Source organism: Haemaphysalis longicornis, unplaced genomic scaffold (assembly GCF_048455015.1).
Source record: "Haemaphysalis longicornis isolate Haplotype H1 unplaced genomic scaffold, Haemaphysalis longicornis Haplotype H1 scaffold_10, whole genome shotgun sequence".
NCBI classification, from domain to species: Eukaryota; Metazoa; Arthropoda; class Arachnida; order Ixodida; family Ixodidae; genus Haemaphysalis; species Haemaphysalis longicornis.
The window spans coordinates 154714603-154741751 of record NW_027526204.1 but is presented as its reverse complement, the minus strand read 5'-3'; the positions used below and the strand labels follow the sequence as shown (position 1 = coordinate 154741751).

Here is a 27149-nt window from a genome sequence, read left to right as displayed (position 1 = left end):
AAGACACTATGCCGTGAATGATTTTGCACAGGAAAAGAGGATCAGCCTTAATACGTCTGGAGTTTAAGCCCTCTAACATCGGTACAGAGAATGACCCAAAATGATTATGGCTAGCAAAGCGATGATTGAAAATAGTTATAAACTTTATCTTGACACTTTCAATAGGCATCCAGAGTGTTTTGCATGTGCTATTCCATACCACAGAAGCATACTCGAGCTACGGATGACAAGTAGTCGTGTACAGCTTGAGAAAATAGCCCGGCTCGTTGAACTCCTTTGATAGGCTACATATAACGCCAAAGGATCGGAGGGCTCGCCGAGTGACCTCCCGGACATGCGGGGAGAAGCCCAACTTACCGTCGAAATTAACACCAAGATCCTTAACCTCCACAACACGTGGTAGTGCTTCACCGTTAATGTTATAGGAGAACAATATGCTGTCAGTTTTTCTAGGGTATGTCATTACCTTAGTTTTTGATGTATTAATAAGAAGATTTTTGCGAGAGCACCAATATTAAAAAGACGTGATCGCTCGCTGGAGGGCAGAACAGCTTGAGGTGTTTGCAACAGTCTTAAGTATTTTGACATCGTCAGCATATTAGAGAAAGTGGCAATCGTGAATTAATGAATTACTGAGGGCTAATAATAATAATAATAATAATAATAATAATAATAATAATAATAATAATAATAATAATAATGATAATCAATCAATCAATCGATCAATCATGTTTATTTACGTGCCCAGGAACAGCCAGAGGCCTGAGTGCTGGCGCACGGGTAGTTACATGAAAACAAAATACAAGAAACATATAGCAAGAAACAAACAAGCGACAAGACACACAAATTGAAGTAGTGAAAATGACAAATAAAGCACAGGCGGAGCCTGGGTACAGGTAAAAAATAAAAAAAGAAGATGCCTATGTTGCTCTGCCTGTCGTAAAGGCCACACGACAGGCAGAGCAACAAAGTTTGACAGTAATACAACAAAAACAACGGAGTGTAGAGACAAATGATAATACGAACAAATGACAGTAAACAGTTTCAAAAATAGGCAACTATCAGTTGGATAGACACAACCGCAGAGAAACCAAATTCCAGAAAAAAAAAGAGCGACAGACATATCATAGGTGTTTAACATACTGTATTCAACAGCGCTGTACGGTAAATTGTAAAGGATTTCTGAAAGATGTCAAGGCGTTCAAAGAAGCGGTTGTAACAATTCTGCATTCTGCGCACAGGAGAATGATTGGAGTTGCGCGCAGCGGTCAAGAACGGGCGATGCGACCTGGTGGGCTTTTGTGGTACACTAAACTCTAAACAGTTAAGCAGGTCTGCGCAAGAAAGGTTGCCATGAACAATTTTGTGAAGAAATGTAAGGTCTGCACGCATACGTCTGCAGTTCAAGGAAGGGATGGAAGGGACTATGGGTAAGTCAGAATCAGGATGAAAACTGTGATTGTGATGACGGTGCTTAAATATGGATAAAAACTTCTTCTGCACACGTTCTATTAATTCACTACTAGATTTGGAGATGCCGTTCCAGGCAACAGAAGCATATTCTAACTGTGGTATACATATTGCATTGTATAACATTAGAAATGGATCTGGAGAAGAGAATTCCTTTGTAATCCGACACACATTTCCAAGGCTTCGGAGTGCTCGCCGGGTGATGAGCCTAATATGAGGAGAAAAAGAGAGGGTACTGTCGAAAAGCACCCCTAGGTCCCTAATCTCATCAACCCTTTGCAAAGGAGCTCCCTCAATACTGTAGGAAAACAGCAGACGGTGGGTTTTCCGGCTGTAGGTGACAACCTTTGTTTTAGTGGGGTTTAAAATTAGGCAGTTTTTCCTGCACCGGACCGATAATTCCGACACATCCCTCTGCAAGGCACAGCAGTCCTGAACACCGCTAATGTGCCTAAATAGTTTGACATCATCAGCATATATAGAAGAAAAGAAGAGTTTGTTAACACTGTTGAAACATCATTGATAAAGACAGAAAACAATAAGGGACCCAGCACGGAACCCTGGGGTACACCACTTGTTGCAGGGTAAACACTAGACTTTTTGTAGTTAACATCTACATAAAAGGACCGGTCAAGGGGATAGTTGGACAACAAGGCAACAAGGCTTGCGTCTACACCGGACTTAGCAAGCTTGTTAATTAATAACAGATGGTTCACCACATCAAACGCCTTACTGAGGTCAAAATAAATAACGTCCAACTGGCCGTTTTCACAAACTGCAGCCGAAGCCTGTGTCATAAAGCTTGAAAGATTTGTGACCGTCGATCGACCCGAGAAAAAGCCGTGCTGATTTGGTATCACAACGTTCTTGACGCAGGCAGCAAGAACTTTGTGCAGAGCTGACTCAAAGAGTTTTGAGGCGACACAAAGGAGTGAGATCGGGCGATAGTTAGAAACGGCTGACTTATCACCAGACTTAAATATTGGAAAAATTCGAGCGATCTTCCATGCACAAGGAAATTTACCTAAAAGTAAGCAGTTAATAATAATAATAATAATAATAATAATAATAATAATAATAATAATAATAATAATAATAATAATAATAATAATGAAACTTCCTTTTCTTTTCTTCAAGATCCCTCTCGTTGTATTACGAAAGTGGGAGGGGTGGGGGCAAGGTCAACCAGGAAGATAATCTAACATGGTTATAAGATAAACACACACGATTCGTCAACAGCGGCACAAAATGCAGATTTTCACATTCGTAAGTAGAATTTGGGACCCAAACACAGCTCGAACGTCATCCACTGGGTTCCTGCACACTCGGGCATGCAAGGCAACCAATAGCATGAGCTGCGCAAAAAAAAAAAAAAAAATCTCAGCTACTGCGCCGAACGTAACCTCCATCTAACGCAACAAATTGATGCCAACGGCCTGAGTTACTCAATGTATCCAGTAATTCTGGCCAACGGCAACCAGGGCAACACGGCCAATCAGTGCGCCTGAAATAGATTAACGTGGCAAGTACAAGCTCAAAATGTTCCCGATTACTTTGTGAGCCTGTTTACGTTACGCGTCCTTAATTGTTACAAAGCCCGCATCTAGATCCCCAAGCGAGGGCGGAATTATACCTCGGACGGTCGCCATGGTATAGCGGCTGCACGCGCGACAAGACAAGGCGAGCGCTCACCATATATGTACGCTATGTTAGTCGGCAAATTATGTTCGCACCAGTTGCCCGTAGAAACAAAACCTACAGAGCCAGTCGAGCGCGTTGCTTGTGCTCGCGCTCGTGATCGAGAATTTCATCTCCTGTAAGCAGACAACTGCACTTGCCTTCCACAGGGAATGCCTCAAGGAACTCACCTCTCTTTCCTGGAACCCAAGCTTGTTTTCGCGCGTTTTTTTCCGCCATCAGACGTGAGTCGATTCGCTCACCTGACTATCGCGTTATGCCCGCACACAATTGGCGTGGGATGTGTATTGGTGTCATTGGCCCTGAAGTGCGCGATATATACCCAAATCACTGTCCGCTTTGCAAAGTCGTTCTTTCGGCGTCTATTGCATCCTCTTATTTGCAATTGGTGTTGTGCTCTGAGAAGTGGCTCGAGTGCAGGCTGCGGACTCGCCTTTCCGGACGACTTGATGCCTTTGAATACGCAGAAGAAGATGCACACCCACGCTACGAGCAGGCACGCGAACAGCTTGGTCTGCACGGGGCCAAGGTCTTCGATCCCCGTGCCTAGATTCACAACGTTCTTCCTGCACAATCCCGTGGAGCGCACGCACGCCTGTTAGAGCGCATCTTCGCCAAAGTGCGCATTTGGTATTTTTCGGTCATCCGTGCGCAGAAGCGTGAATACACGTAAACGACGCACATATTGTAATGAGGCGCTCTCAATTCTGATGCACATGCTTTTACAAGATCTTTTCACGGTGCTGCATGCGATGATTACCGTGAATTTTTCCTAATTCTGTACTGTTTCGCAGGGCAGGTGGTACACAACAAGTTCACGCAACGTAGAGATAGACAGAAGCCATCGCAAGTGCAGCATTGCACCACTATAGATGCTGCCTGCCATGCCCTCTTGGGCGACAATAAACGAGTTATAGCCATCTATCCCGACGGCCATTCAGTTTAAGTAGAGCGCGCTACTGAACCAGTCGGCGGTGCACGGTGGCAAACGACCAAAACAATTGTGACAAAAACGGCCACTTGGAACCACACAGAGCCTGCAAAAATGTCATGCGCGTCAACTGAGCGCCGACAGACATGGCAGCGAGCCTGTGCTGCGGACGGTAACAAAGGCACCTGGTACACACGCTTGCGACTCTGAATGCTTCCCAAGTACATGATAGAACTGGAACGATGCAGAGAAGGTTAGAATATACAACACGTAGGACGGTGAAGCATTTTGACACGATGCAATAGGGGGATCCTAAACTGTTGAGGCGCGCATAAAAAACAAAGCAGAAGAGGTAACTACAACACCTGCTTAAAGGACTAAAGGCTCAAAATAAACAGAAACCAGGACTACGTGCCTGCTATGACGTCCGTTTTATGTAAAAACCAACAGGGAAGATGACACCTTGGCCGCAGCATCATGCCGACGGGCAAGACAAGCGCAAAGCCGGACGGCTCACCAGAAGAACTGCTCCGTCGCCGTGTGGGTGGCGTTGGTGCAGTTGAGCATGTGGTCGGCGAATACTTGCTCCGGTACCATGACCACTTTGTCCTTCACTTTGACCGGCACGGCATCTATGTCGGTAGAGTTGTTCTTCTCGTACAAGATGAAGAGCTCATTCTTCACCCGCTGGCACGTCCAGGTCTGCGATGTCATTCGATTGCCGCACGAAACGCTAAAAATCACGCTCCCTGCAATGGGTCACCACCGAGCTGCAGTGTGCTAAAAGGTGCGCTGGGTTGTGCGGAAGGGGGGGGGGGGGGAACCAATGGAGAGCGCGGGTACCTTTTGCGAGAAGAAAAAACTGTATGGAGCGCAGGCGTTCCCCGGAGAACTCCTCTTGCAGCCAGCACCATTTGTAAGTTTTTAAATCAAACTAAACAGTTATGTGACGGTTTTTTTATAAAACTTTATATCATAAAATAAAGAAATAAAGCTATTTAGGGCAATAAATAAGGATTAACTTAACAAAAAAAAACTTCTGAAACTAATCGGTAATCAGCGGCCGCCAGGGACGCTGCTTACAACAGGAGCTCCTCAGCAGAAATTTTCATCGCAAAAGGGACCCCCCCCCCCCCCCCCCCTAATCGGCGCCGAACGACACACCTCTCCCTTCTAGTGCACTGTAACCGCGCACAACGCTCGGGCCGTGAGATCAACCCTCGTCTAAGGAAGTTCAGTCCAACAATTTTCTCAGTGGCGTGTGTTCAGTGTACGGGAAAATTCATAATAAAAAGGTCTTGGGTTCTCCATATTTTCTTACAAGAAGGCTTTTATTGCCCCCGAAGAAATTTTTTTCCCGGCAATGCATTCGTCTTTACACAGGAAGCGGACTTGAGATGGCTCAATGCAAGATTGATCTTTGTAAGCTGGCTTTCCGAAATTGCTACACAGTGAAGCATGGCCATCTACGGTAGGAGCGTGGGTAAAAACTCCTGCACAGCACCGCCCCCTCCTTCCCCAAGTCGCGTGTACTCCTCTCCTCGCGCGCTTCCTACCCCCGCCCCCCGGCCATTGCGCTATGCGGCGCGTTCTTCTGCGGCTAGCTGTGCGGCGCACTACAGCCTGCAGTGTGATTGGCGCATCCGCGCTATTATAACATGTCATTGCCACTTTCCACTTATCATGTGTGTCCTTAGTCTGTGACGTAGACATCGGGCCACCACCATTATAAATCAGTATAGCCAGTACCCAATATATTGCTAAACCTTAACGTAGCAAATCCAACCAGAGCGCCAGCTTCCGTGGACGTCCCTCTTCACAGAGTGCAAGGGTTCTGATTTGTTTTGTTCGCTGAATCATCAGCACTGAAGGGTCAGCGTTCGTAATATGCGCGAGGCTGAAATCTTGGTGTTGTTATGCACACTCAAGGCACACGGGCCGTCGCTTATGTGGTACTACTGCCCGCTAAGTAGTTAGACCCCTCCCGGCAATAGAGGACCGAACGCAAAACATCTTTGCAAAAAAAAAAAAAACAGTGCAAAGAAAAGAGATGAAAGACGAAGAAGTTGACAAACACGGGCGCTGGTCCAGTGCTTCGTCCTTCCATTCCGTCTCCTTGCGTTGTTTATTTTTATTTTCGCCAATATTCTGAACTACGTAGCCCGCCTTCAGACCTTAGAAAACCTCTTCCGTAAAGACGTTACGGGTAGTCAAACGGTACGCGTGAGTCTGGGGATAAAAAATTAGCAGTGGCTTAGCTCGCCTACGCCAGGATATACGTAGCGTGAGCTAAGGTTCAGCTGGTTCTTCTTAGCCAATACAATCCAATTTAATCGAATCCAATCCAATCCGATCCAAATCCAGTTCAATCTAAATCCAATCCAATGCAATGCTCCTCGAGCATGCGCAGCACGGTCCTTCAAGGTCCACGCGAAACTGCTCAACCTCGGCCAGTGTATTACGCTACAAAGACGCGTCATCCATTTCGACCGTATTCTAAGCCGGGGTTCACTCCTCTCCGGCTCGCTATATTCCCTCTGGGCGTGACTTTCGGGCGCTGCAGCCGCTTACGGGCCACCTGAAAGCATCCACACAAGAGATGGAGCTCCTGCAGGTAAGCTCTCACTCCAGCCACTCGAAGCTAATTTGGGAAGAAAGATGCGCTGCAGGTTAGAACGCGCGGCACGCACTAATAACAAGGTGGCGCGTATGCCTCTGCCGAAGAGCAGAGGAGGCTTGTGTGGGCATGCGAGGCATTCGCGTTACAAGAACGCCTCCCCGAGGGATATGGTTAGTGTTGTTTCTTAAACAAGTCTAAATGATACGATTTTATTTCCGCCTGCTCCGATTGGACAGAGCGAATGTCGGTGCACGCATCAGAAGGTATGCGCCGAAAGAAATCCACTTGAGTTAGCTTGGTGGCGGTTAGTTGGTAAAACTTCGTTTGTACAAATGGCTTGTGAAAAATCATTTGTTCAACTTAGTTGGACATCGTTTGTAGAAGGAAATGGGCGCCTGAAGGACAAAAGAAAAATTCTGCAGGAATTCAGAGTATTATCTACTAATGCATAGTGTCACGAAGCCGTTTGTCACATTCTTATGCCGCTTGTCTTGACTGTGAGTTTTTACCATCAAAGTTTTGGGCTTTTCCAAATCCTGTCCGACCAATTATCTCCATTTACGCTATTATAACGATTCGAAGTGAAACATTCGCGAAATCTGTATTATTGTGAAATGCAGGGTGTTATACAAATTGCCATTTTCCGTAATTGCTGAATTTTTATATTTTTTAGTTTCTTAAAATTTCGTCCGACCAATTATCTCCATTTACGTTATTTTAACGATTACGTTTGGAACGTCTTTCCCGAAATCTGCATTACTGTGGAAATGCAGGGCGTTACACGGTTCACCAGTTTTCGTAATTATTTTGCATTTTTCTTATTTTTTTTTAGTTTTTCATAATTTCTTGCGACCAGTTATCTCTGTTTACGCCATTATAGCGATTACAGGTGGAACTGCCGCGATATCTGCATTTTTTATGGAAATGCAGGGCGTTACACGGTCCTGGCTGTGGCGGTACTCTGCAAAGAATGTTACGCATTAAAAAGAAACAGCCAACAGCCCCGAGCGGAAGTTTTCCGCAGTGCGTCAAGTGTCGTAACGAGGACATTTGTAACGTACCGTGTTTTCTCCTCGCTCGTAGCAGTTCTCGTCGGCCCAGGCGGGGTCGCAGGTTGTCCAGGGCAGAACTCGGAAGCACGAGTAGTACATGTACAGCAGAGCGTAGGCCAGGATCACGTTGTAGTACAAGCTGATGCCGAAGCACACGTACGGCATGCACATGCCCACACCTGCGCGCACGCCGAAGAACCACCATAGCGAATGGTCCCTCGCTCCGAGGCTCGTCGTCGCTCCGCGCTAAGAGCCCTAAGAGCCTAAGGAAGCTAGAGGTCAGCACGCTGGGGTTCTTATACTTATCATACATGAAAAACGGGCATGTGGTAGAACAACGGGTCCCAAGATTAATGTATGCAGACGACATACTGTTGGTGGCGGACAACCGGATAAGTGCGCACGGCTTGATGGATATATGCGGTGAAGAAGCGACGCACATAGGGCTATCCTTTAGCAGAGAAAAATCGGGGATCATGGTCTTTAACTACGGTTCGGAGCACAAAGCAGTACCACTGCAACAAGTAGAAATACCACTGGTAAAAGAGTATAAATATTTAAGAGTATGACTTAACGACCGCGAAGATTACACTACACGCACGCGCATGAGGCTAACCTTCAGACGAAAGCATGGACGGGGCACCCCGTTACTGGACGGGGCACCCCGTTACTGGACGGGGCACCCCGTTACTGGACGGGATACCCGGGTTCTCAGACAGCAGGATGAAACATGTGCATGCTGCGTGGTGATCGGGAAACTATAGACCGTATTGTCAGGGGCTGCACCGAGATAGGACCACCGCGTAGTGAGGGGGAAACGACGTTGGCGGAGGCAGTGGGATTTGGGGTGAGGGGGCCTCAACTTCAGGGCCATAGAGGGGACGAAGAGGCGACTGGAATGGCGGTGGAGAAAAAGTAGGGAAGGGATGGGTACGCAGGCGGAGTAATCAGACGGATGAGAATTTAGAACAGCGGGGGAAGGAAAAAAAATTAGCAGTGGCTTAGCTCGGCTATGCCAGGATGTACGTAGCGTGAGCTATAAGGTTCAGCAGCCCGATTCAATCCAATCCAATCCAATCCAGTCTAATCCAGTCCAGTCCAGTCATTGCTCTTTGCGCATGCGCAGCACGGCTCTCCAGGAGCCACGCGAAACGGCTATCAAGCGGCTCCGGCGCAGCGTCAGACTTGGCTACTGCGCAACGGAGGCGCACAGCTGGGTACGCGCCGGCGCCAGTGCGTGTGCCGTGGCTATGACGTCACTAGTATGGAATGCGCAGACCGGCGAATGTGCAGACCCAATTCTCTACACACCTGTACTACAATTTGATTGGATTGGAACCTAATCCAATTCAATTCAATTTAATTCAATCCAATCCAATCTAATCCACTTCAATGCTCTTCGCGCTTGCGCAGCACGGCCCTTCAGGGTCCACGCAAAACTTCTCAACCTCGGGCAGTGTAGCTTACGCTACAAAAAGGGGGGTGGGAGTGATGAGAGTTTAAAACAAGGGTAAGGGGAGGTTGCGGGGGGGTGGGGTGGGGGGGGGGGTGGGGGGGGGGGGCAAATGTATTAGGTTAGCTAGTAGCTTGGCAAGTAAGTGGAATGAAATAGGCAAGTCGGTTGGTTACAAACGACGCCCCGATTCAAAGGGAGAGTCACTAATTATCATCAGCAGCAGCAGTAGCCGGCCGTGAGGGGTCGTCTCCGTTGACAAAACGAGTACGGCAGACGTTGCATGAGCTTGTCTTCAACGAACTTCCCTCTTCGAGGCTGCCTTCGAACAAGCGAATGAGCACGCAGAACACAGTCAAACGGAAGAACGCCCATATATCTACCACGTCCGGATTTATAGATAGCGACCTGCCTATAGCAATCGGCACTCACAGGAGCCAGAACGCCGACGAACTGGAGGGTGTAGAGACGGTGCGCTAAATTTAATCCTCAACTTCGCCAGTTCGCCTCGATCGCAGTGGATCCAGCGACTGCTGGCATAAAACGCAGTGATCGTACCAATCAATTGATTGATTGATTGATTGATTGATTGTGGGGTTTAACGCGCAGACGCAACGCAGGTGATGAGGCGCGCCGTAGTGGAGGGCTGCGGATTAATTTTGACCACCTGGGGATCTTTAATGTGCACCGAAATCTCGTACACACGGGCGTTTTTGCTTTTCGCCTCCATCAGGAAAGCGGCCGCCGCCGCGGCGGCCGCTTTCTGGAAATCGATCCCGCGGGCTGGGAATCGATCCCGCGACCTCGTGCTCAGCAGCACGCCTTAGCCACTGAGGCACCGCGGCGGGTACCAATCAATACCGATCACAAAAACCACTACTTTTTTTATTATTGTGCCATTTTGCCCCAGGGCATCAGAGGAATTGAAAAAAAAAAATAACACAAGCGAAAGTGGCGGGAGGCTAGCGGCTTCATGGACTACAGAATGCCGTATAGGCCAGTTTCAGTCAGAAAGTCCAAGAGCGTCCACCGATGCGGGCGGCCTGGTAAGTGTCCTGGGGCTACCATGTGCCGGGTTCGGGCTGGTTGGAGTCCTGGACATGTCCCCAGGAGATGGTCTAATGTCGCCTCCGCAGCGGAAACAGGGCAGTAGGGGCAGGTTGCATAGTTAACCGCAAGGCCAGAAGTCCATGTTGCACGAACAGCAGGCGTCAGTGCAACACCGAGGCGAATTCTCCGGAGCGTGACCTCCTCACGGCGGGTTAAGCCGCCAGGAAGGTCAGTCCCACGCTTATAACACCGGTAAGTACCCATAGAGTTTACTGATCAGTCCGAACCCACCTGTTATAGCAATGTAAACGTCGATGAACAGAAGTGAACCACGCTGGCACCGTTTGTGCCTGCCCATAGCATGTGTTATTTTTTGGCGTTTGCGGTCATTCAGACTTCTGCTACCTTCGTCGACTTTTGCTTTCCGTTGAAGAGAATCCTCTTTGCGTGAAGCTTCAGCTATGCATGTGCAAAATTTGACAGTGCCTTCAAATTGCCCAGGGGGTCGAATTTCCGTGAGTCAGCTTTAACAGGGGCCCTTTCTGTGTGGCAGTGCGATAGTTCTTGCACGGAATAAACCTAGCTAAGGCAGCACTGGGCGAGGCAGCGGCTGTGGCTTTTAATGTGCAGCATTCTTTGCCGAATACACCCACGACCCTCCCCCACCCCCCACCCCCGTGCAGCGTCTTGCACTTGCACAAAAATGTAAAATTGGCGAAATCGTTCTACTAGCGTTAACAGAGGCAGTTGGTCGAAGGGAATAAATAGCAAACAACAAATGACAAGAATAAAAAACTGAGGAAATGTATAAACGAACTAACGAAATCAAAAACACGTTACCTTATACACCACCCCAAAAACGAAGGCAAAAATAAAAGCGGCTTCAAAAAGACCAACGTAAAGAAAAATAAAAACATCTCGAAAATGGACCAAACCTGCAAGGTCCTGTACTTGCACAAAAATGAATTTTTTGGTGAAGTTAACCCTATTAATCGTTGTAGTAGTGTAATCATTGACGAAAAAACAAAACAAAGAATAACTATAAAAGAAAATAACCCAACGTATTTGGCTACTTGTGGTCAAATCTGGCTGTAAAAAACTAACAATTAAAACTCCCGGTGCAAGCAGTGCATATGCAGATAATTATATGAATTTCAGTACTTTCTTTACGATAATTACAGCCCCAATAATTAAACCAGTAATTAGAGACACGTCATTGTCTCTATCCACCAATCATGTTGGTCGTAAGTCTGTGACGTAAACATCGGGCCACCGCCATTATAGTTCAGTACAGCATGTAGCCCCCCCTCCCCCCCCCATATTGCTAAAGCTTGCTATGCCCGCTGCGGCGACCCTTTCTCCGAAGAAGGTGAAGGCCAACCGAGGCTGCGAGCGAGATTTTTTTTGTATTTGATAGTATTTTACCAACTTTTAAAGAAACGCTTTACTACTTTCTTCCGGCGATTTCATGGAGGATGCGCAAATGACCTTTTGACCGGAGACACACCCCCGGAGACACACCCCTCGAAGCGCATCGCGTGATTCGCCAGGCCCGCTGTTGGCGTGTGCGGGCGGCGACAGTGGTCGCCTCCGCTGCTGCGGCCGAGGAAGCCAAACACCCCCGCAGCCTCCCATGCATGCGGCGCTGGGTCGCTCGTCTCGCGCCCGGCAAAGAGGAACGGCGCGTTCGCCATGAATGAACGCCGCGTTCGCCCGGCCTCCTTCTGTGGGCGTTGCACGGGAGCGAACGGATTCGAGCCGTGGTCGGCAATACAGCTGCATCAAAGGTTAACCAAGCGAAACCAGGACTCAAGCGGACCAAGCCGAGCCTCTGGTTTGCGTATCCAAGGTTAGCTGAGCTAAGCCGCACCCACATTGATTTTGATTTTATTTATTTACTTAATGCACACTGCCAGTCACCTGCTGGTGGCCTAGGCAGGAGTGATGCAAACTTGCATACTTGCAGCAAATAAAATCACCACATAACAGGCTTACGTGGGACATGTATACTCGGGTTACATTTTGCTTGAATAAATTTCATTTTTGTCGACAAAGATCGCTTTTTAAGTTATAGGAAGACAAGTGACAATAGCGTGTGTAAATATCGACGGCGCGATGACAGAAATGGCGGGCACTGACTGCAATACGTCTGTATCGGCTAGCTTCCCCGGGTTACGTATTGTGCAGTAACTTTATTAAGCATACCAAATACAAAGGCAAAAGAGCGCTGTGGTATTGTTAAGTTTCTTTTTATTGGAGAAACTGCAACTGTTTTGTGCAAGAGGCGGTTACGGCACGCGCGTCCATACACGCACGACCTTTGAATTTTAACAGACCACGTCGTTGGCATCGTGCTCAATCCCTAGGGCTCTTTTCAATAAATATGCGCACTGTTTAGGAGCTGGTGAAACAACTGTACGCGCCTATACTCAAACAGGGCTGGACCCAATTTGGGATGCTGGCATATGCGCCAAACACAGCAAGGGAGAGAAAAGACGAGTACGCAGCGCTCACCATCTCCTTTGTTTTGCCTGCGTGGAGCTTTATTCAATGATGAAACGTTCGCAGCTGCCCAGCTTTCTACCCTACGCGATAGAACACAAGGAGATTGGGCCCTACGTACCTCTTGCCAGGGGCACGGCGTCGAAGACCTTGACGGATCCGCTGCTGCTGAACTGGCCCATGACGAGCTCCATGTAGTACATGGGCCTTCCGATGGCGGCCACGATGATAATGTAGGGGATGAGGAAGGCCGCTGCGAGTCGAGGCACTCTCTGTGACGCTCGAGCACGGCACCAGGCGGCTGAGCCTATTTACGCTCTGTTTGAACTGCCCAATGAGAGAGCCCTGACAGCAACTGAAATTGGTCCGCATTCTCTCTCTCTCTCTCTCTCTCTCTCTCTATGTGTGTGCGTCCATATGTGTGCGTGCGTGCGTGAGTGCGTGTGTGTGTGCGTGCGTGTGTATGTGTGTGTGTCTAGCGAATCAGAATGGGGAAAAGGAATTAAGACAGAAATAAGGGTTGCCAGTCAAGAAAACCTCGGAAAGCAAAGGGGAGAATGTGGTTGCAATTCTGATTCGCTACATGCATAGCGAGGGCCTCTGTTCTGGCAGTCTTGGTGCCATAGGTAGCTTAAGAGGGTTGGTGCCATAGGTAGCTTAAGGGGGTTCAACGCTGGTCGACCACTCTTGACCTGTCTTAGACGCTCGAGTCACGGCCCGGTGGTTAAAAAGAAGGTCCCCTTCACCCCGAGAAGTCAGAGTGGCGCTGGCTTCCACCCCCAAGCGCAGAAAAACAAAATACCCTAACATAAATACCCGAGAAAGTGGAGGGGAATACAGCCCCGCCGGTAGCGTAGTGGTCATCCAGGCGCGTATTCTGGAGGTCGTGGGTTGGGATCCCAACCGGCGGGCATTTTTTCTCCACTTTCGTTCTGTTTTTCCAAATTCTTCATCTGTTTCAATGACCTACCACATTCTCCCCTTTGCTTTCCAAGGTTTTCTTGACTGCCAAACCACATTTCTGACTACAGTCGATCCCGGATATATCGAACTCCTTGGGGATCACGAAAAAGTTCGATATATCGACAATTAGAAATAGAAAATGTGCCCATCTGAAGCTTATCTGCAACCTCCGCACATCATTGAGAGATTTCCATGATTGCGGAAAACGGTAGCTACCCGATTTCGTCCTCAAAGCACGGAAAATACGAAACTCGTCGGAAAGTCCGTGAGCTTCGCTTGCTGCATATTCTGCGTCAGGAAGTTCACCAAACTGCCCTCAAGCTTGCTAACGGCGTTTAATTGAGAAAGCCTGGCGCCATCCATGTGCACTGCGCTGGCAAGGCCGCGAATTGCGCAGGCTGGGTTGCTGTAGGCGATTGGGAACGTCATCACGGTCGCTAATGAGGTTGGCTACTTAGGCAACGACGATCTCCGCAGTGATCGCCGCATCGTTGCGATCTACCCCACTGTTGATCGACACTTACGAATTTACGTGCTGTTGCAGCATCCGGAATGGCGCATGGGAATATTGAGCACTCTCTAATTCACACTCAGTACACTCAACGCTATCCTCTTTTGTGTCCGCACAACTCTCGCCCAAAGCCGCGACGAAGTCGCCCTTCTGAACCAGCTGCAGTAACACGCCTATGACACACTCCAGAATGGCCGGGCTGCGCTGCCTTCGCCTTACATCAGCCTGCTACGAAGTGTCGTGCTCAAACGTACTGTGAGGAATTTCAAATTTCAAATGCCTCTGCAACCGGCGACTGCGTTTCACTGGCCTCCACCTGTCTTATGGCGTCCGCCTTCACTGCGAAGTCCAAATTCTTCCGTTCTTTCCGCGGCCATGGCTCCAAAGACACGCCTCCGCTAACAAAACAAACGCGCCCCACGCGGCACCGGTCTCCATGCCAGCAGAGCCGCCGCTGGGTCACAACGCCTTCCGTCGGCCTCCCAATCACACCCTGCGGTCCTGCAAGCGCATCGAGAAGGTCGAGCAGGTATTGAAGGTATAGTTTCTTCGCAAGTATTGTCCGCCAAGTGTGCGACGGGCGGACAGTTATACCCTACGACTCCATCAGGAGAAGCGGACTTCCAAGGGAACTTTAATCGCGGGGTTCGATATATGGAGTTTGACGGCGAACAAGAGTTCGATGCACGCGTACAAAAGTTCTATACTTTCGCATAGCATTTACAAGGGGTGTTTGCAGTGGTCGATATATGCAATATTTCGATATATCCGGGATCGGCTGTGTATATATATATATATATATATATTTTTTATATATATATATATATATATATATATATATATATATATATATATATATATATATAGCAAAAAAAAAGAAAGACACACGTCGAAAAAGGAAAAGGTGGTTTAACGTTTCGGGCGAGGGACCGGCCTTCGTCAGAATATTCTGGTTATTCTGATTATGGTTATCTGACGAAGGCCGGTCCCTCGGCCGAAACGTTAAACCTTTTCCTTTTTCGACGTGTCTCCGTTTTTTTTTTTTTTGCTACGACTTGCCAGTGTCGAAGAAATATTTTCCTGCGATATATATATATATAGCGAATCAGAAAATGGGAAATGAGGGGCTCCGTGAAATGAGACAGAAAGTAAGGGTTGGCAGTCAAGAAAACCTCGGAAAGCAAAGGGGAGGTTGTTGTGGGTCATAGAGAGAGATGAAGAATTTTTTGAGTCGAAAAGAAAGTGGTAAAAATGCCCGCCGGGTGGGATCCGAACCCACGACCTCCAGAATACCGGTCCAGAATATATATATATATATATATATATATATATATATATATATATATATATATATATATATATATATATATATAAGAGAAGAAAAACTTCGAACAAGGTAAAAGCACGATTGTGGCCTACGTTTCAGCAAAGAGAACTTGCTTTCCTCAGGGCAATCTCTCGCCAGGCAGGCAGGGTTTATATAGGGGTAGGACCCCAGGTGAAAGGAGAGGGAAAGATGGAAGGGAAATTGAGCAAGCTGATTGGTTTCGGAGTGTGTCGGGGGAGAGATTGAGGGGCCAAGAAGGTTGTCTAGTTTAAGCCGCGAAGTAGGTCACACGGAAGTCAGCTGGTGGTTGATATTCGTGGAATTTTTGGACAGACAGGATGAGAGGGTGCTTATTGACCCGCCGCGGGGTATAGGGAAAGGATCTCAGAACCGCCGGAAGCAGACCAGGCGGTGAGGGTGGGGTCCTTATCAGAAACTATCTGCAAGCCTCAGGTCAAAAGAAAAGATAGATCGGGGGGAAAACTAACTAGGTCAAGAAAAAAAGAAAAAAAAGGAGAAAAAAAACAGGGAGGGAAACCACATAAACCCACACACAAAAGAAAAAGCAATGACCCGGCAACTGAAATGGCACGTGTCACCCACGGCAACATTCCTGGAACAGGCCTGTCCTGAAACTCAAAAACGAAAAGATAAAGTTAGAGTGACGTACGGGGCACAAGACCACGCGGAGTAAAAAAAAAAGGAGAAATTAAAAAAATAAAATTGAATTCCAAAAGCAAAGGTTGGAGGGATGAGGGCGAGAATTAAGCTAGACGCTAAGGAATGAAAAAAAAAGAAAAAAAAAGGGAAAAGAAATTAGGTGACCAGGTACGGAGCAGAGTGAACGGTCATAGTCTTTGGATGAGGTATATGCACGTAAATGCCTAATGCTGCATTCCCGGTGAATATCGCAAGGATTCCAAGTTGCCCTTAGACGCATTAATTCCAGCAGGTTCCATGGAGTTGAATTTGTGAATTAAGTAGGATTCTCGGTATTTCCTGTCCCTAGGAGACTTAAAATTTGACTGAAGTATATATAACTTAAGGTAATCAAAATTGTGGCCTGGTTGGTTGAAATGCTGCGCTACAGCTATGGAGGATTTGCTAAGAGTATCTGCCTGGTGACCATTAAGCCGTAGGCTCATAGGTTGGCTCGTTTCGCCTATATACTGTTTGTGGCACATTGAGCATTCCAACATATACACAATGTTGGATGAAGTGCACGTAAAACTTGAATTAATCTTGTGGACATAATTACTGGCTGTGCTTTTTACAACGCAGTCTGTTTGCAGGTGCCTACAAGTCTTGCATCTGGGGCGGGAGCAGCTGGCTATGACTGGTTGCTTTGAAGGCCCTGTTTTAGCATGCACTAAAATATCTTTTAGATTCCTGTTTCTCCGGTAGGTAACCCTTGGTGCTTCCGGGAAAGTCTTTTTAAGTCGGTCGTTACTGGCTAAAATGGGGTAGTACTTCCGCAGTATATTGTTTACGTTTGGGAGGGCGTTTGAAAATTTAGTTATTAGGGCAGGTGGCCTGGCGCTTTTGTTTTGCCGCTGTTTGTTGAGAACGTCATCCCTTTTGAGATTAGACAGACGTTGGTACGCCTGATCGAGCGAGCTTTTGGGGTGGTTCCTGTTCATAAGGGTGGCCTTGAGTTCGTCTAGGTGCTCTACGTAGTCACTGCCATCACTGCATACTCTTCTAAGCCTGGTGGCTTGTCCTACAAAGATCCCTTGTTTGCAGTGTCCGGGGTGATGGCTTTTATAATCTAGGTACTGCTGCCTGTCTGTTGGCTTTCTAAAAAGCGTGGTTTTAAGTTTACCGTTGTCTAGAATGACGGTAGTATCTAGGAAGTTCACTTCTTTTTCAGAATATTGGCAGGAGAATTTAATAGTCGGATGCGAAGAATTGAGATGGGATATAAACGTTTCTAGAGTCGCGCGACCGTGTCCCAAATCATAAAGATGTCGTCTATGTAGCGGAGGTAAACCTGAGGTTTATGCGGAAAAGAGCTTAATAGGGTAGCTTCAAGTTGCCCCATGAAAATGTTGGCATAGGTCGGTGCGAATGGAGTACCCATGCTAGTTCCAAAAACTTGCAAAAAGTAAGAAGAGTCAAATTCAAAATAATTGAGAGTTAGAACTAGTTTTAACAAAGTTGTGTACACTTCTGGTGCATGTTGGTGCGGGTTCACTGCTAGAGATTTTGAAATCGCTTGAATTCCTTCGGCGAACGGAATGTTTGTATACAATGCAGCAACGTCAAGAGTAACAAGGAGGGTTCCACTGGGTAGGCGCCCGCCCATATTTATCTCTTCTATTATGCGGAGGAAGTGGGGGGTGTCCTGAACAAATGAAGGAAGAAGAGCCGGAATGTCGGATAGGTGATGATTCAGAAACAGAGATAGTGCTTCGGTTGGGGTATTGTTATTCGAAACTATGGGTCTGCCAGGAATGTCGGCAGTGAACAATAATTCTACGGGGACTTTATGGACTTTTGGGAGGAGGCAGTATAACGCAAACAGGCACCCAAACAGGCATCGATGTGGACCTCACCCCTAGAAGCCCCCTTAAACTACTGACTCCAAGCAAAAAAGTATCACCCCGGAGGTCTGCTCGGAACAAACACAAATGACTACCACCGAGTAGGCCGTATGCTCCAACCGCTAAATCCCGCTCTTTCCTCAAAGCTCGAAAACTAGCCTGCAGACAAACCAACTACACATTTCATCTAAAAACGTACTCCTCGTATCTCCAAAGCAAAAAGATCCCCAAAGGCCTCCGCCTAAAAGTTAGATGTGCCCTTGGTGAGCTCCCTCCTGAACTAGCTACCAGGTGGCAAGATATTCTGAATAATGCTTCTCTTTCCCTCCTAGAAATTCTTAGAGAGCACTGTACTAGCCAACTCAGCCTCTTCAACGACCAGATTGAAGTTCTTCCACTAACCGAGCAGGAGAAACTAGATCTCAATATTTTCATAAATCGTAAGGAAAATGATCTTAGCAATAAGCAAGCGGTTAAGTTTCAGCGTGACCAACTTCCCTCGCAAAATGCAGCATGTACTGTAGGAGATCAGCCTCTCAATAGCCGCGACTATGAAGTACTAGGTCATGTAATGTTCCCCCTCGATACAGAGATCGCTTTAATAGAACCTCCTCCCCCAGCCAATAATCCTATCGAAAAAACGAGCTCTCTCGCTACCTGCCCCAGCAACGTTATTGACATTTCCAAAACACTAACGGCCGACGAAAAAGGTATCCTAGAACGAGGTCTAACTTTCTGTCCCACAAATAACAGTGTGAATGAATACGAGTTACACAAAGATCTCACTGAATTTTCTCGGAGAATGAGGCTAAGCGAGTTTTTTTCGGAGAAGCAGGACCAACCTGACATTAACGAACGCACCCTCCACCCTCCTAGCACTTGGACTGCAGATGTAGATAAATCTCCAGAATTGGATCTGTACTTAAAATCAGTATCAAGAGAAATTTTGGCAACAACTAAGCGATCAAACAAGCGCAAGAACCTAACTCCGTCGGAAGAAGTTACCCTGAATTGCTTATCAGCCAGAACCGACATAGCCATAAAGCCAGCCGACAAAGGTGGCAGTGTAGTTGTTTTACCTATGGGAAAATACAAAGATGAAGCTTATAGGCAGCTCAATAACCCTTGCCACTACAAGCCCTTAGATAACGATCCGATCCAGGAATACAGCCTAAAAATCCTTCAGACCCTCACAGATCTACGATCTAGAGAATTAATAACGACTACTGACTTAAATTTCATGAAACCGAATAATAAGCATGCAGGACGTTTTTACCTCCTCCCAAAAGTCCATAAAGTCCCCGTAGAATTATTGTTCACTGCCGACATTCCTGGCAGACCCATAGTTTCGAATAACAATACCCCAACCGAAGCACTATCTCTGTTTCTGAATCATCACCTATCCGACATTCCGGCTCTTCTTCCTTCATTTGTTCAGGACACCCCCCACTTCCTCCGCATAATAGAAGAGATAAATATGGGCGGGCGCCTACCCAGTGGAACCCTCCTTGTTACTCTTGACGTTGCTGCATTGTATACAAACATTCCGTTCGCCGAAGGAATTCAAGCGATTTCAAAATCTCTAGCAGTGAACCCGCACCAACATGCACCAGAAGTGTACACAACTTTGTTAAAACTAGTTCTAACTCTCAATTATTTTGAATTTGACTCTTCTTACTTTTTGCAAGTTTTTGGAACTAGCATGGGTACTCCATTCGCACCGACCTATGCCAACATTTTCATGGGGCAACTTGAAGCTACCCTATTAAGCTCTTTTCCGCATAAACCTCAGGTTTACCTCCGCTACATAGACGACATCTTTATGATTTGGGACACGGTCGCGCGACTCTAGAAACGTTTATATCCCATCTCAATTCTTCGCATCCGACTATTAAATTCTCCTGCCAATATTCTGAAAAAGAAGTGAACTTCCTAGATACTACCGTCATTCTAGACAACGGTAAACTTAAAACCACGCTTTTTAGAAAGCCAACAGACAGGCAGCAGTACCTAGATTATAAAAGCCATCACCCCGGACACTGCAAACAAGGGATCTTTGTAGGACAAGCCACCAGGCTTAGAAGAGTATGCAGTGATGGCAGTGACTACGTAGAGCACCTAGACGAACTCAAGGCCACCCTTATGAACAGGAACCACCCCAAAAGCTCGCTCGATCAGGCGTACCAACGTCTGTCTAATCTCAAAAGGGATGACGTTCTCAACAAACAGCGGCAAAACAAAAGCGCCAGGCCACCTGCCCTAATAACTAAATTTTCAAACGCCCTCCCAAACGTAAACAATATACTGCGGAAGTACTACCCCATTTTAGCCAGTAACGACCGACTTAAAAAGACTTTCCCGGAAGCACCAAGGGTTACCTACCGGAGAAACAGGAATCTAAAAGATATTTTAGTGCATGCTAAAACAGGGCCTTCAAAGCAACCAGTCATAGCCAGCTGCTCCCGCCCCAGATGCAAGACTTGTAGGCACCTGCAAACAGACTGCGTTGTAAAAAGCACAGCCAGTAATTATGTCCACAAGATTAATTCAAGTTTTACGTGCACTTCATCCAACATTGTGTATATGTTGGAATGCTCAATGTGCCACAAACAGTATATAGGCGAAACGAGCCAACCTATGAGCCTACGGCTTAATGGTCACCAGGCAGATACTCTTAGCAAATCCTCCATAGCTGTAGCGCAGCATTTCAACCAACCAGGCCACAATTTTGATTACCTTAAGTTATATATACTTCAGTCAAATTTTAAGTCTCCTAGGGACAGGAAATACCGAGAATCCTACTTAATTCACAAATTCAACTCCATGGAACCTGCTGGAATTAATGCGTCTAAGGGCAACTTGGAATCCTTGCGATATTCACCGGGAATGCAGCATTAGGCATTTACGTGCATATACCTCATCCAAAGACTATGACCGTTCACTCTGCTCCGTACCTGGTCACCTAATTTCTTTTCCCTTTTTTTTTCTTTTTTTTTCATTCCTTAGCGTCTAGCTTAATTCTCGCCCTCATCCCTCCAACCTTTGCTTTTGGAATTCAATTTTATTTTTTTAATTTCTCCTTTTTTTTTACTCCGCGTGGTCTTGTGCCCCGTACGTCACTCTAACTTTATCTTTTCGTTTTTGAGTTTCAGGACAGGCCTGTTCCAGGAATGTTGCCGTGGGTGACACGTGCCATTTCAGTTGCCGGGTCATTGCTTTTTCTTTTGTGTGTGGGTTTATGTGGTTTCCCTCCCTGTTTTTTTTTCTCCTTTTTTTTCTTTTTTTCTTGACCTAGTTAGTTTTCCCCCCGATCTATCTTTTCTTTTGACCTGAGGCTTGCAGATAGTTTCTGATAAGGACCCCACCCTCACCGCCTGGTCTGCTTCCGGCGGTTCTGAGATCCTTTCCCTATACCCCGCGGCGGGTCAATAAGCACCCTCTCATCCTGTCTGTCCAAAAATTCCACGAATATCAACCACCAGCTGACTTCCGTGTGACCTACTTCGCGGCTTAAACTAGACAACCTTCTTGGCCCCTCAATCTCTGACGTGTTTGGAGGTGACAGTGGAGATATGGTGCTGCCGTCGCTGACGCCCGTAAAAGCGGTCAAGAAGCTCGCAGAACCGCGTCTCCGGATAGCTTTTGTTGGCCTGCGAGCACACTACCAAGCCGCAGCTGGTTCAGAAAGTGCTCCAAAAGTACTCTTTGCTTACAGACGGGACCATGACAAGTTGTTAGCGTGCGGAAAGGCAAAAAGAATTGAAAGCGAACCAAAACATTGCATGAGCCCCTATCAGTCACCCAACGCTCATCCCGCAGATGCCACAGAGAAGCGGCGGCACGCGGCGCAGCGGTCGCGAAGCTCGAGGCGTATTAAAGGTAAGGTTACCTCCTCCGTTCTCGTAGACGACGTACGGGAACCTCCAGATGTTCCCCAGTCCCACTGAAAGGCCGATGCAGGCGAGCACGAACTCGATCTTGCTCGCCCAGCGCTCCCGCTCCAGCGGCAGGGCTTCCGCAGTCTTGGCCGCTGCGGAGGCGAGCCCGTCCCCTACTTCCGGAGCGCCCGCCGCCGTGCCCTTTGCCGCTTCCGCCATGGTGAAGAGTCGGCAGCTTGTGATGAATAAATAAATTGTAGTGCACAAGATTCGCCCATTTAGAGCATGCTATTAGACACTGCGAAGGACGCACTATGCCCCGTGTGGGTATGCTCTGATATTTGGCCATGGGCAATAATGGTTATGCGGTGAATGGGGACTGTGAGAGAGAGAGAGAGAGAGAGAGAGAGAGAGAGAGAGAGAGAGAGAGAAACAACTTTTATTTACATAAAGGGTTAGGGCGCGGTGGGCACGACCCGGAGGGTCACGACGACTTCAGCCGCTCAAGTCACAAGCTCCTTCTGGAGCTGGGGGTTCGAGCGGCCCAACGCCTCCATCCACTGGTCTTGAGAATTAATTGGAGGGAATGGGTCCTCTGCACAAGCCCACATTTGGTGCTGGACCGTAGCCTTTTCACCGAAGCGGGGGCAGAGTGCGGATGGGTAGTGGGAGGGGTGTACATGATGAAGGACGGCTCTGCAGGGTAGAGATTCTGTTTGGAGTTGACGCCAGAGGCGTTCCTCCTCCAGAGTGAGGGATGAGTGAGCGGGCGGAAGCTTGCGGCGGGAGAGGCGGTAATTCTGTGTGACCTCTCTGAATGTGAGGAGACTGTCCCCGGTCGATCTGGCTCCATGGAGGGAAGATTCCACATCGTACGCCCGGGTGACAAGTGCTCGGGCTGCCGTGTGGGCCGTCTCTATCCCTCCAATGCCTGTGTCAGCCGGGAACCGTTGGATTTCGACCGTGTCGGATAGCGAATTTAGACAGAGAATTTTGTGTGCCGGAGCGGAAATGAGCCCTTTGGCAAAATTTTGAACGGCCATTTTCGAATATCAAAATACACTTTCAGGGGTGGGGCTTTAGGTTAATGCCAGTGCGATTACCGCCTCTTCCGCCACATGCGGGTGACGGGTGTGAATGGTGAGGGTTACAAGAGGAGGAGATGACGTGGAGTGATTTGCAACAATGGCGAATGCATCTTTATGCCGATATTCTGCGGCTTCGACATAGAGGAGATAGCGCCGGTCTCCGGCTAGTCCTCTCGTAGTCTACATGAATACCATCACCTGGAACGCTACCATTCCCTGTCAATAAACACCTTTTGGAAATAAATAAATAAATAAATAAATAAATAAACAAACCTTCGGTGATTCGGCCTAAGTGTGGGCGGGTGGGGAGGAAATGAGTTATTTCTAAGTTCTTTGCTTCGCTTGTTAAAAGTGTGCGCCTACTCAGGAAACGCATATAAACGTGGTGTTTTTTCCTTAACAAACCAGTTAGTAAAACGGTGTTGGGTGTGTGTGCCTCATTTTCTTGTCCTGCACCCTTTCCGCTGTTTCCACTTTAACGCATGATATATCTTCACAATAATGACGCCACTGACTATGCGAAAACTGAAAAATGTATAAGCATGCGAGCGATGACAAAATAGTGCCTAAAGGGACCCTGCAACACTTTCGATAAGCGCTTTCACTCTTTCGTTCGCGTCTGGAACCATTGTGAAAACTATAGTTATCGCCAGCACGGAGCGGAACTGCGTGGTTTGCTCGTCGCACCAGATACGCCTTCCATTTCTGCTTTGTTTTTGTAGCATTTTTTTTTGTTTCTATCCAAAAGCGTTCATTGCTGCAACTGAAGGAAAACCGGCCAACAGCCGCTACACGGCCTCAGTGACGTAATTCGGGCCGTCGAAGAACATCAAGACCAGGAAAGAGAACAAAACCTTTCAAGCGAGTTTACAAGTTATCTTATGGGCATAGAGCAGTAATTTTTGTCTGAGGTAATTTGCGACCCCATAATCTAAGTACTGGGTCTGTTGGGTTACTACGTTCTGCAAGAATTTCAGATTTCAAAAGAAGTTTGAAAAAGTGTTGCAGGGTCCCTTTAAAAACCTTATCAGGTTGCAGGTGTTGCGCGACGACGTAAAACGCACAAGAACAGCAATGCTCGTAACAGCGTACACTCGCGACGCGGTTACGGCGGCCCACAATATACCCTTCAAGGCAACCCCTAACCTTGCGTACTATAATATCACGCGTGAAAAGACACGAGGACAAGTAACACCGCGCCGCCGGTCAAGCAACGGAGATATTACGCTGTTTTGTATTGACCTCGTGAAGCACCAACCCGCCAAAGCTTCTCATTAGTAAAACAACCGTGTGCACAAAAACTGCGATGTTTAAAACGCACGTGTTTTGCATGCGGCACGGACTAGCCATTAACAAAGTACCTGGAGAACCTGCCGGCGCCCGGTGGTGGAAGGTCCCGGTGGTCCTCTTCTACGTCTACTTCACCTCAAAAGTTGGCGCGTAGTTGCTAGGCGAAAGAAAAGGGGAAAATGCGTCGCCCGAGACAAAAATAAAGCGGAGTTACTAACACAAATGAGACTGTAGCCTAGTTTTTATTCATGGATGTTAGACATGCTCTTTGTCTGTTTTTGAAAACCACGCCTCGATTGACGGATTGAATGTTTTTGTTTTGCTTCGCATTTTTCTTACAACGAAACGGTTCGTGGCACGTCGGATGCAATTTGTTATCGTCGTCGTTCTAGACGCAATATACGCTTTAGGCGAGATTCCATTCTCTCGTAGGTACAAGCCGGCCACTTCTTGTACGCAGCCAGCGCCCCCTTCTCGTCCGCCTTGAACGCTCCTTTTATTATTTTGAACTGCTAAATGAGCCGGGCTGTTCGACTTCAGTAGCCGATAGGCGTAGAATTTCCAGGTTGGCGCGAACGACCTGCGTTGTAACTCCAGCGGTGCTAAAATTTTTGAAGAACCTCGAAATTTTTGAAGAAGCATTTTTGAACAATATTTTCAAGAAAAATGTTTATTGGCTCGCTTGTACGCATTATTTGCGGTATACTGAACTCATACTGCTAGCGAACTTTAACACATGGACGAAGAAGTAAAAGACAAAACACACGCTAGACTTCTTTTTTATGTAGCGTTTGTTTTGCCACAGGCCATAGATGATATGAGGTGATGATGAGGAAAGTTGATGAAAAGAACATGAAAATGTTCGCTTCGCGGATGAAGTCCAGGAGGGAACGATGATCAGGCCCACGTATCCACGCAGTGTATACAGTCGCGTCGTCTACGCAGAGAGATTTATTCAAAGAGCTCCCCCTTATGGGGCGGTGGCGGCTCCCCACAGGCCCGCAGCGGCCTGGAGACCTCGGGAGGGGATCAGCACCTGGTCCGAAACCTCGGAGCTCCGCATGGCCTGCTCCCAGGCCGGGGGGCAGGGATTCTTGGGGCACTGACAGAGGGAACGAAAGTGCGTGTCCAGCGCAGCACAGTGCGGGCAGCGGGGTGAGGGTAACAGGAGGGGGTGGGAGGGCTGTAGAATGATGCGCGGCATGCGGGCCTCCTTTGGTGATAGGGAGCTGTGGGGGGTGGGAGGTACCGACGGTTCAGTCTTTCGTGCAGTGTAATGTCGGTGTATGTGTACACGGAATGGGGATTCTGTGGCTAGAAGCAAAAGAAGCAGGAGCCCGGGTAACAAGTTCTCGAGCATGTGGATGTACTGCCTCATTGCCTCCTACGCCAGTGTGGGCCGGAGTCCACATTAGCTCCACAGGATCCTGGGGAGGGTGTCGGAGAATGATACGGAGAGCTTGTGGAGAGATACGTCCCTTAAGGTAGTTGGAGAGGGCATGCTGGGAGTCGGAGGGGATGGTGGTGGGTTGGGGCTGTTGAACTATGGCGAGGGCAAGGGCAACTTCCTCTGCCACCGCAGGAGAGGGGGTGAGGACAGACATGGTTGTGGGGTGGGGAGGACCGTGCATAGAAGTGGCGTAAGCCTGATTGTTCGGGTATGGAGCCGAGAGATGGTAGTGGGGGAGGGTGGGTGGGAGATGGTGTGGTGCTTGGCACGTGCCATGCGGCGGCCTGCATGGTGGAGAGGGTAAATGTTGCCAGGAAGGGGTTTGATGCGGAGTAGACGTCGTATGTGTGGGGGTATAGGCAGTGGGGGCGAGGGCGTTTGAGTTGGGTTCATTTGGGGGGAGGCTAGGATGTGGTGTCCAGTGGTGGAGCGAGAGAGACGGAGGATTTGGGAGGAGCGCTGCGCTTCGATGAGTTCTTGTGTAGTATTGTGGAGTCCCATAGCTGTAAGGCGCGTGGTAGTGACATGGGGAGGTAAAAGCAATGTGTGGCGGTAGGCTTTGCGTATAAGGCCGTTGAAATGTGCGTGCTGGGTTTGTGTGAGGGGGTGAAATGAAGGTGGAAGGTTAATCGGCTGATTAGAAAGCTTTGGAGAATACGTATGCGGTCGGTCTCTCCTATGCCGTGTTGGCGGTTTGCAACCCGTCGGATAAGGTGAGAGGTTTGGGCTACGTATTGTTTGAAGTGATTGAGTGCTATGTGAGGGGAGTGAGTGGAGGTGATGTGGAGGCCTAGAATACGGAGATGAGTGGTTTGGGGGATGTGGGCGTCATGTGCAAATAGGCAGATTTTAGGTGGGGGGGGGCAGTTTTATGGGGCGAGAGGACGACTTGGTAGGGCTGACTTGGTGGGGGAGAGGTTGAGCGTGAGTGGTTAGATGCATCGGAGGGTGGTATGACCTGCCTGTAAGGTTTCCCCGATGTGTGCGTCGCTGCCTGAAGGAACCCAGAGAGTTATGTCATCTGCATAGAGAGTGCTGCGGAGGTGTGGGATAGTGTGGAGGGCTGTAGCTAGGGGGATAAAAGCTATGTTAGAAAGAAGAGGTGATAGGATAGCCCCTTGGGGTGTGCCGCGGGATGGCATGGGGAAAGGGGGAACTGCAGGGTGCCCAGGCGTAACGTTGCCGTACGGGGGGAGAGAAAGTTCCGGATATAGGCGTAAGTGTTGGGGCCGAGGCCGAGTGAAGTGAGTTGACGTAGTATGGCGGTGTGGGAAATGTTATCAAATGCTTTGTGTAGATCCAAAGAAAGAATGGCCGCATTGT

The 27149-nt window shown here is 48.0% G+C and overlaps 1 protein-coding gene across 1 annotated transcript in view; it reads right to left on the bottom strand.

Annotated features, from left to right (window-relative positions):
* LOC144160162 (creatine transporter-like) overlaps nt 1–22217 on the bottom strand; it is a 65102-nt gene extending 42885 nt beyond the window's left edge. Inside the window, exons 1-5 of the mRNA XM_077691757.1 lie at nt 22010–22217; nt 12898–13029; nt 7781–7950; nt 4617–4801; nt 3602–3734 (exon numbers count right to left, since the gene is read on the bottom strand). Of these exons, the coding sequence (XP_077547883.1) occupies nt 3602–3734; nt 4617–4801; nt 7781–7950; nt 12898–13029; nt 22010–22217 (828 nt within the window). The remainder of the gene's footprint in view (nt 1–3601; nt 3735–4616; nt 4802–7780; nt 7951–12897; nt 13030–22009) is intronic.
* Between the last annotated feature and the right edge of the window lie 4932 nt (nt 22218–27149).